We start from the raw sequence: 10782 nt of genomic DNA, 5'->3' as shown, positions 1-10782 counted from the left end.
CAGATCCCTCCGCACGAGGCCGCCCCGCAGCCGCAGGTGGCCCTGGCGAGTACGTCCACCTTCTCTTCCCGTGATGCCCCGCGGCTGACCTACGACCTCGCTGGCCCGCCCCTCCCTTCGGCCGCTTCCCTTACCGCGCTAGCTGAGCTCCGGTGCCCGCGGAGTTCGCGCCAGGCTCCTGGGAAAGGACGGGGCGTGTTACCGGGGAGCACCTGCTCCATTGCGCCTCGAGGCCCCGATCGGGCTAGGCTGGCGGCCTCCCTCCCTTCACCTTTCCTCTCCTAGCAGGGCCCGGCGGAGGGCGAGTGACTGCGGCCACGCCTGAAAGGCGACTCTTCTGTGAGTGGGCCAGAACGCGAACATGGCGGAGCGGGGAGGCTGGCGGGAGGCGGGAGGTAGTGGCGCTGGCCTGCGGCGAGTTTGGGCTGGCTGTGGGGCGGGGCAGGGCGGAGCGGAGCCGGGTGGCGGGGCGGGGCCGGGCGGCGGGTCCTGGTTTCCTCCCTCAGCGCCATTTTGTGGCAGAGAGACCCACAAATAAAGGGGAGCGCTGGGGTTGCGGCGGGACTAGGAGCGCGGCGGGGCAGGCGGCAGAGCTGTCCGGCTGCGCGGGGTCCCGGGGGGCCCGGGCGGCAGGGCAGGCAGCGCGGCCTCGGCCTATGCGACTGGCGGTGCCGGCGCGGCTTCTGCCTGAAGAGGTAGGTGCGGGCCGGCTGGCGGGAGCGGCCGCGGGGGACCTCCGGGGCTGAGGGTTGGGGCGCAGCCGCCCCCGGCCGGTAAGGGGCTGGCAGGGCCCGAAAGGCCACTAGGGCCCGGTGCGGTACCAGTCTCGTTACCGCTCTACCTTCCCGCCAGCGGGGAACACTTCCGCCGCGTCGAGGCCATTTTATCTCCGTCCTCCGTCCCCAGGGCCCGGGGTGAGAGGGGTGCTCCGGCGGCCGGAGAGACCGGCCACTCACGGAGGCCGGAGGATGCCCTCGCCGGGCTGAGCGGCGGCTCTCGTTTTTTCCTCGCCTCGGTGTCGCTCTCTCCACCTCCCTTGGGCCTCTCCCGAGTTCAGCAAGGAAGAAAAGAAACGTTCGTTCCCTACATTTCATGTCACGCAGTAAGATGTTACTGCGGCTACGTTCCCTTGTAGACTTCCATTTTTAGATGAATGCATGCATTCTGAGGAAAGAAACTGAATTATTTGCAGATTTTTGTGAAATCCAAGTCTTACCTTGGATCCCTGTGAGACAGTTACTACATTATTTTTTTAACCTTTTTTCATAAGTCAGTGTACACGTAGTGGAAAAGGCCAAGTTCTTGTTTTGATAAGGAAGTCACTTGGTTGGTTGATCCCAAAGGACTAGCTTAACATTATCAAGGACTAGCATAACTGATTATGTAAAAAAAAAAAAAAAAAACTGTTTAGTTTGGTAGGGAAATACTTCGATTAGTATGTTACAGTTAGAAGTTGTATTTGTGTCTATTTTATCTAGTTTTAGTTAATTCCATTGTTTCGGAAGATAAGTGAACGTCATAGATCCATCACAAGGTCTCGTTTTTTGGATTTTAAAATTTTGACCATTAAGTTTTCTACGATAAACATGTTGTGGTCATTTAAAACCGTAATTTAAAATTATGAGCGAAAAATCTTTTCAAGGTGGATACATTTTAATTCATTCGAGTAGCATCTGATTAGGCAAGTTCGCAGGTTGGCTTGTGATAAGGTCGAGGTTACATTTTACAGGTTTGGGTAGGTGTGTTTCTTACAGTGCTTTTAGGTCTTAAGGTATCTTAAGCAGACACATAGTTTAAAAGTTCAGTATTTTTAGGACTTTTTCAGTGGCAGAATTTGTCCAAGCTACCAGAATGTCTAACTCCTAAAGGGTAAAAGTAATAATAGTGTGTCCCAGGCACAGCTTATTTTTACATGGCTCTTTCATGTGTAGCTTTTCCAATTCAACGTTGAGTCATGTTTGCTGGAAATATTTTTGTGTATTGTTTGTCAGAAATAAGCTGGTAGAGATGAAACAAAATGTGTAAAAGCCCTGTGGTGTGGAGATGAGCATTGTCACAATTTGTACAGTAGAGTAAAGCGTTCAAGGTCTCTTATGGTCTTGTATGTAGTATTGAATCTTTTGAATATATTGTTTAGCAGTTTAGATCATTATATATTTGTTTCTTGCTCGTCAGAATTGTGTGTTAGTAGGTCCTTCAGCAAAACAAGACTGAAGATAGTGTTTTTAATTTTTTTAGTTGTCTCCAACTTTCTGCCTCTAAATATTTTGTTTCTTGTAGTTACTAAGCTTAACACAGAAAAACTTTTCAGTATCTCCACGATAGTGTACTTCATTGTGTATAACAGGGTGTTCTATCTAACTAAAATATAGTGATATAAATATTTTCTGCCTTTGAAGATACAGTTAGTAGAATTTAATCTTTTCTAAGTGCACATTGAAGTTGCCTTTTATGTTCATATTATGTTCATATTTTGTTTGAAAAATCTATTTGTAGCATTTTTATTGTGCTGAAAGCATTAATATTTGCAGCACTTTGTGAGGCAGGCAAAATTATCTTTTTGCTGACTTGAAACTGCAAGAGTTAAAAGACTTGCTTGGAATCACACATGGCAGATAGAGGGTAAGGAAAAGATGGCCTTTCAGTTCCTCATCAGTACCTTGCTACTACAGTGTCTGAAGATTGGTTTCTTACATTCAGCTGTGATTTGTTTCACCAAAGTACCGTGTCTTCTTACTGAAGTTGTGTTGGCTGGCGCTTGCCTCCTTTCATAGGGAACTGAGTTACCTAACTTTATGATGCTGAGAGCCAGGAAGGTACTGGGATCTGGGATGCTAGGCACCTAACTAGTCAAGACTGAACTCCATTCTAACCTGTTTTTCTGTGTTAAGGCATCAAGAGTAGGTGGTTGTCCTGATATTCTGAGACATATTATCTCTGAAATATCTACGTAAATAACTGAAACCTTTACGTAATTTTAAAACTAGTCAATCATGTTGCCACCTTTTTGGAGGTCACCAAATTTGAGACCCTTACCCCAATTTATTAATAGTTGTTTTAATCACCTAATAGCTAATCACCTAATGACTCACAGTCATTTTCATCCTGGAAAATGGGAACTAACTTTGACTTTGAAAAGTGCTGTTATTCAATGTGTGACTCCTAAGAACTGAGCATATTTTATTATTTTCCTTCAGGATTCAACTTTGACTCCAAATGATGTTATGGTCATTCTGTTTTTCTGATGCGACAATAGATTGTTCTGAAAACCTGGAATATTCATTGTCTTTATGAATCTAGAATTGACTTTAAATGATAATTGTGTTTGTCATTTGCACTAAAAAAAGAAAAAAAAATTGCCCTGGGGAATACCAAACTTCTCAGTACATTCTTGCGGTGTAAAAGTCAAAATTGCCAGTTAGGTTCTATTTTGACCAAATAGTTCAATGTCGTTAGATAGTTGTAAATTTTGAACCTTTTCTAGTTTGATTTTGCCAGATGGTGCATTTAACTTTGTGGCATATCATGGTGGACTTTCAAGGAAAGATTTACTTTTCATCAGATTAAAGTTGAGAAAGGATTTTCTTTCAAAATGCTGAGGCTCTGAATTTCCCAAGTTGGATACCTCAAACAGCTAGAGTGATCTTAAAAGTGACTCTGAGAATTGACTTAAGAAGCGTACACATTTATCCAAAACCTGTATTTACTCCTGACTTACATTACAAATACAGAATTTTATTTTTTAAAAAAATTTCAGTAAAAATCTCCATTTAATTAAAATCTACTCGATGTCAAACTTTTTAAAAAGAATGTAAGCCAACGTCGAGTTCAAGACCAGCCTGGCCAACATAGTGAAATGCTGTCTCTACTTAAAAAAAAAAAAAAAAATTAGCTGGGCATGGTGGCACACGCCTGTAGTCCCAGCTCCTCAGGAGGCTGAGGCAGTAGAGTTACTTGAACCCAGGAGGCAGACGTTGCAATGAGCCAATATCACGCCACTGCACTCCATCCTGGGCAACAGAGAGAGACTCCGTCTCAAAACAAAAAAAAAAGAAAACTTTCAGTAACTGTAGGCTGGGCATGGTGGCTCACAACTGTAATTCCAGCACTTTTGGAGGCCCAAAGAGGAGGATCACTTGAGCCTAGGAGTTCAAGACCAGCCTGGGCAACATAGCAAGACCTCATCTCTACTAACAAGAAAAAAAAAATTAGCTGGGCATGGTGGTGCACGCCTGTGATCCCAGCTACACAGGAGGCTGAGGCAAGAGGATCAGTTGAGCCCAAGAGATAGAGGCTGTAGTGACCCATGATCAAGTCACTGCACTCCAGCCTGGGCGACAGAGTGAGACTCTGTCTCAAAAAAGAGAGAGAGAGAAAGAAAATTTAAGTAACTTCTGTGTAGAATTCTAAATATTGGAGATGCCAAGAATTCCGCAGTAAGTGTTAGAAATAGTCAGGAGGACAGTATGACTATTATCCACAACCTGTGAATTATCTCTTCAGGTGTTTCAAGAAACACTGAGTCTGTGTTTTTGATGGGGAGAAGGAAACTAATAATTAAAGGCCCATTTTGTTCCAGTTACCATGCTAAAGATTAGTATCTGTCTTCAGAAATAGCACAGTATTTGGACCCTGGTTGCAGTAATTCTCTTTGAGGTGGGGAAACTGAAGTGCAGAGATTTTGCTACTTTTGTATTTGCAAAGTTGATAGCCTGTTTTAGAATACCAAGGTTATCAGAACTGTCTTCATGTGTTTCTCAGTCCTTTTAATGCCCTTTAAAAACAGATTATCATCTCGTTGCTAACTAAGCTTGCAGTTAATTTTATTTTGATGGAATAAGAATATGGATACCTGGCCGGGCGCGGTGGCTCAAGCCTGTAATCCCAGCACTTTGGGAGGCCGAGACGGGCGGATCACGAGGTCAGGAGATCGAGACCATCCTGGCTAACAGGGTGAAACCCCGTCTCTACTAAAAATACAAAAACCTAGCCGGGCGAGGTGGCGGGCGCCTGTAGTCCCAGCTACTTGGGAGGCTGAGGCAGGAGAATGGCGTAAAACCCGGGAGGCGGAGCTTGCAGTGAGCTGAGATCCGGCCACTGCACTCCAGCCCGGGCGAAAGAGCAAGACTCCGTCTCAAAAAAAAAAAAAAAAAAAGAATATGGATACCTGTCTTTAAGAAGAGGTTAAGCAAGTCAACTTTATGAAGAAGCAAGTAAACTTTAAGAAGAGAGTGAGCAAGTAACTTTATGATGCTGAGAGCCAGGAAGGTAGTGGGATCCGGGAAGTATCAGGTTGTAGAAACATACACAGACAATCCTTGCCAAAATCCTGGCATAGGAATTTGAGCTCTGGTGTATGAAAAGTCTGCCCTTTGCATACTCAGGTTTCGCATCCCATGAATGCTGTATTTTTGATCCGAGTACTGTATTTTTTATCTGAGTTTGATTGAAAAAAATCCACATATAAGTGGACCCATGCAGCTAAAACTTGGGTTGTTCAAGGGCCAACTATGATACCTTTCATAAACTGGAATTTATATTGAATAGCATCAATGATACTTCAGTATTACAACTAAAATTGTACATACTGAGTAGGTAGAATGCCAAGTAACTAGATAAAAGGTATACCACCTAGCCTTAGTGATAAATACAGCTGTTTTCAAACTCACTCTCTTACCACAGTACCTGTTACATGAAGTTCCTGGTTGGTTCTCAAAATTTTGTGTTTGCATATACATAGGTACAGATACTGATGTACTGGTTAAATATGTACAGCTAAAATAGCTAAAATTGTCTTTTAAGATTTTTTAAATTAAAAATATTGGCCAGGTGTGGTGGCTTACACATGTAATCCCAACACTTCGGGAGGCCAAGGCAGGCGGATCACCTGAGGTCAGGAGTTCGACACCAGCCTGGTCAACATGGTGAAACTAAAAATACAAAAATTAGCTGAAAGTGGTGGTGGGCCCCTGTAATCTCAGCTACTCAGGAGGCTGAGGCAGGAGAATCGCTTGAACCCAGACTGCGGAGGTTGCAGTGAGCCGAGATCGCACCATTTGCACTCCAGCCTGGGCAACAAAGACTCCGGGGTGGGTGGGTGTGTATGTATGCGCGTGTGTGTGTGTATAAAATTAATATTTCACTCTAGAAAAATGGGAAATTACAAGGAAATGCCGTTTTTGATATCTGAGTTCTAAGACTTTGCAGTCTAATGGAGTGGATGCACGTGTCATGCTAAAATAGAAGTAGTTAGACATGTGGAGTTAAATATGGTGATGGTTTCTCAAATGATTAAAATGACTGCCACCAGGTTAAGGTAGTTACAAAGCGGCTTTCTATAATAGCAGCAGAGATTATAAACTGGGCAACAAGGGTCATAAAGTAGGCAGGAACCAATTTAAAGAAGAAAATATATACATTTTATTCATAGTAATATGGTTTATGTCTTCATAGGACAGAGTGACTTGCTCAGTGAAATAGACTTTTTACAGTTAGCTCAGAAACAAATAATATACTGAGGTTTTTATCAGTTTACTATATCCCTTAAGAAAGATTAAAGAGGGAAGGCAGAGTGCAGTGGCTCACGCCTGTAATGCCAGCACTTTGGGAGGCCGAGGCAGTTGGATTGCTTGAGCCCAGGAGTTCGATACCAGCCTGGGCAGCATGGTGAAATCCCGTCTCTACCAAAAAGTACAAAAATTAGCTGAGTGTGGTGGCACATGCCTGTAGTCCCAGGTACTCAGGAGACTGAGGCGGGGAGGATCACTTGAGCCTGGGAGGTCAAGATTGCAGTGAGCCATGATTGCACCACTGCACTCTGGTCTGGGTGACAGAGCAAGACTCTGTCTCAGGAAAAAAAAAAAGCCTGGCACAGTGGCTCACGCCTGTAGTCCCAGCACTTTGGGAGGCTGAGGTGGGCAGATCACCTGAGGTGGGGATTTCAGGACCAACCTGACCAACATGGAGAAACCCTGTCTCTACTGAAAATACAAAAAAAATTAGCTGCGTGTGGTGGCGCATGCTGTAATCCCAGCTACTTGGGAGGCTGAAGCAGGAGAATCACTTGAACCCAGGAGGTGGAGGTTGCGGTGAGCCAAGATTGCACCATTGCACTCCAGCCTGGGCAACAAGAGTGAAACTCCATCTCCAAAAAAAAAAAAAAAAAAGATTAAAGAGAGAAAGAAGCAAGCCAGTAACCTAGATCAATTTATGATTTTTCCTCTGAATTCTGCTTTCTTCAACAGAATTTACTTAATCTGAAAACCAGGATTTAATAACAGTATGATTAGAATGTTTCATTTATAAAGTAGAGTTGAGATTGTACATAGTATAAAAAATGCTGTTGAAAGGTTATCTCCTTTTGAGGAACCTCAAAATCAAGTGGGAGAAATCAGGTAGTTTTGGTGTTTGTGTGTTTTGTTTGTTTTAATGAGAGACAGGGTCTTACCACATTGCCCAGGCTTGTTTCAAACTCCTAGGCTCAAGCAGCTCTCCTGCGCCAGCCTCCCAAAGTGTTGGGATTACAAGTGTGAGCCACCACACCAGCCTCAAGTAGCTTTCGAGATGGTGCCACAGCACTCCAGCCTGCCAACAGAGTGAGACTCCATCTCAAAAAAAAAAAAAAAAATTCAGTTTAACATACCAAGCTTTTGGTCAAATTTCTAGTAGTTTAGAATTTATAGTAAGTATGGGTAAGTAAAATAAACCATAAATACTGTAAAGTAAGGGAACATTCGTGACTGTGCTATTAGAAATAATACCTAGGGCTGGGCATGATCCTTGCACGTGTAGTCCTAGCTACTTGGGAGGCTGAGGTGAGAAGATGACTTAAGAGTTCAAGACTATCCTGGGCACTATGGTAGGTCCCTATCTCTTAAGAAAGAATAAGAATAACTAGTATAAGAACTAATTTCTTAATTTGTATAAATTATTAATATGCCAGTTGCAATTTAGATGCTTTTCAAAAGATCACTGGTACTCAGAACCTGATTCAATTTTTTAATCCTCAGAATTTTTATATAAAGATTTTATGTTTGTCAGGTTAGCTCTTCATGTTGTATACTTTTTTTTTCCGACCTTGTATTTTAACGTGATGCTTAAGGTACGTTTATTACCCATTTTTTCCTTTGTCTTTTTTTATTGTATGGATTTGTAGTTTAATAAATAACAGCTGCTATTAGCATTCATTCTAAAAAAATAGCATAATAAAGTGTTCTCTACTTGAATTCATTAACCTATCTTTGAAACAGGGTTAAGTGAATTTTGTATAATAAGCTAATTTTGAGATGCAGAATATTTGGCATAAAATTAAATACCGTAGGAATATTTTTATTAAGGTGTGACATACACGTGTAGATGAATTTTTGTTTGTTTGAGATAGAGTCTCTGTTGCCCAGGCTGGAATGCAGTGGCGTGCCATCTCAGCTCACTGCAACTTCCACCTCCTGGGTTCAGGCAATTCTTCTGCCTCAGTCTCCCCAGTAGCTGGGATCATAGGCGTGTGCCACTACTCCCGGCTAATTTTTTTGTTTTTAATAGAGACCGGGTTTCACCATGTTGGCCAGGCTTGTCTTGAACCCCTGACCTCAAGTGATCCACCCGCCAGCCTCCCAAAATGCTGGGATTACAGGCGTGAGCCATCACACCTAGCATATACATATATTTCAAAATATAGGCCGGGTGCGGTGGCTCATGCCTGTAATCCCAGCACTTTGGGAGGCCAAGGCCGGCAGATCGCAAAGTCAGGAGTTCGAGACCAGCCTAACCAACAGGGTGAAACCCCATCTCTACTAAAAATACACAAACTAGCCAGGTATGGTGGCTTGCACCTGTAGTCCTAGCTACTTGGGGGGCTGAGGCAAGAGAATTGCAATTGCTTGAACCCAGGAGGCGGAGGTTGCAGTGAGCCGAGATCGCACCACTGCACTCCATCCTGGGCGACAGAATGAGACTGTGTCTCAAAAAAATAAAAATAAAATATATAATATATCTAAAAGAAAAACTATTGGGCAGTAGTAAATTATGACTGTGGTAGGTACTGCCTTGCTTTAACAACCTAATGCTATAAAAGGAAGACTTAAGCTGGTATTACCCTTTAATAGCCCCTTAGCAACATGGCTAGGATACTACTTGAGGTCAGTATCAACGTCTGTGACGAGACTTTCATAGGGGGATTGTAATAGTGTGATGAAAAATTATATTTCTCTTGACCCTTTATGGTGACATCAAATGATTTGAATGGCTGATCAGCTTTTTTATGAGGGAATTTGTAAAAACTACCCAGTAACTATAATAATGGAAGATGTTAACAGGGGAGGATCTGGGTGTAGAGTATATAGGAACTCTGTAATATCTTTGCCGCTTTTTGTAAATCTAAAACTTTTTAAATTATTTAAATTGTAATTACTCGACAGTAATTTAGTTCACTAATAAATTGATTTGAGTCAGTATTTTTTATTCCTACTTTCACTGGAAGAAAATCAATTGAACTTGTTTTCCCTCCACTTTTTTTTTAGGATTCAAGATGACCAACGAAGAACCTCTTCCCAAGAAGGTATGGGTTTTGGTTTTGGGTTTTTTGTTTTGTTTTGTTTTGTTTTGGGTTTTGTTTTTTTTTTTAAGCAGTTGTAAGCACTTTTTAAAAAAAAATAGACTTGAAGGATTATTGTTTGCTTATTTCTCATTTCTTTGCCTTTATAACAATAATAGCATTGGAGTTGTACAATGTGCTAGATGTTGTATCTTATATCAGTATATTTTTGGAATATTTTCAGATTTTGGAAAACTTTAGTTATAATAATATTCCCGTGGTCTACTCTTAACGTTCATTATGTGAATATTTCCAGCTACATATATACAAATAATGTCAAAAATGGAGATTATGAGTATATTATTCTTCTCCTAGTGTAAATCCCTTTGATTATAATTAAAAACTACTTTATTTTTAAAAAATGGTTATAGCTAGTTTTCAAGTTCTACTTTTGTCTCTGAAATTTTTTTGTCTAGTCTCAATCTCCCCCTGCTGTGCATTCCTACCTCGAGTTTACTCTTACATACACACACACACAGTGGATGTTATAAAAGAGTCTCTCGGAGGAATTTGTGATTCAATTGGGAAAGCAGGGCATGTGCTTAACTAAACTGAATATTTAAGTGAGTAGATACTACAGAAGTTTCCTGTTGTGGAGTCAAATTACTCATAAAATGAGTAAAGGATTGTATTATACTTTCATAATCTGAGAATTACTGTGTGTTGCCTCTGGTAGCCTTTGATTTTCCTCCCTTGGAACAGGGTCTTGCCCTGTCGCCCAGGCTGGAGTGCAGTGGTGCAATCTCAGCTCACTGCAGTCTCTGCCTCCTGGGCTCTAGTGATCATCCCACCTCAGCCTCCTGAGTATCTGGGGGCTACAAGTACGTGCCACCACACCCAGCTAATTTTTGTGTTTCTTTTAGAGATGGGGTTTTGCCATGTTGCCCAGGCTGATCTCGAACTCCTGGGTTCAAGAGATAGCCACCTGCCTCTGCTTTCCAAAGTGCTGGGATAATAAGCGTGAGCTGCCTTTGGCAGCCTTTTAATATATTACACTATGATAGTCCCCCCCATTCTATTTTATGGTAATACTATTTTACTGGTTAGTATTATAATTTGAAACATTTTTAAGGAAAAAAATTTAAGTGAAATAAGGAAAATACTAATAAAATAAGGAAGTACTAATAAAGCCTTTATTTTCTTTTTATTTTTTATTTTCTGAGACAGGGTCTCACTCTGTCGCCCATACTGGA

The 10782-nt window shown here is 42.1% G+C and overlaps 1 protein-coding gene across 4 annotated transcripts in view; it reads left to right on the top strand.

Annotated features, from left to right (window-relative positions):
• Window positions 1-3: 3 nt before the first annotated feature.
• The window catches only part of WTAP (WT1 associated protein), a 29830-nt gene continuing 19051 nt past the window's right edge, over window positions 4-10782 (top strand). For 2 of the 4 annotated variants that reach the window (XM_033234296.1, XM_033234298.1), the window contains exons 1-2: window positions 451-695; window positions 9516-9553. In XM_033234296.1, the coding sequence (XP_033090187.1) occupies window positions 9524-9553 (30 nt within the window). In that variant the 5' untranslated portion in view covers window positions 451-695; window positions 9516-9523. Of the gene's footprint in view, window positions 340-450; window positions 696-9515; window positions 9554-10782 lie in introns of those variants that run through there. The other 2 variants (XM_033234299.1, XM_033234297.1) reach the window with 2 other exon arrangements.

The sequence above is a fragment of the Trachypithecus francoisi genome, unplaced genomic scaffold (genome assembly GCF_009764315.1).
Source record: "Trachypithecus francoisi isolate TF-2019V2 unplaced genomic scaffold, Tfra_2.0 Lachesis_group15, whole genome shotgun sequence".
NCBI classification, from domain to species: Eukaryota; Metazoa; Chordata; class Mammalia; order Primates; family Cercopithecidae; genus Trachypithecus; species Trachypithecus francoisi.
Note: the sequence above shows the minus strand (reverse complement) of the source record. Positions and strands in the feature narration are given on the sequence as shown.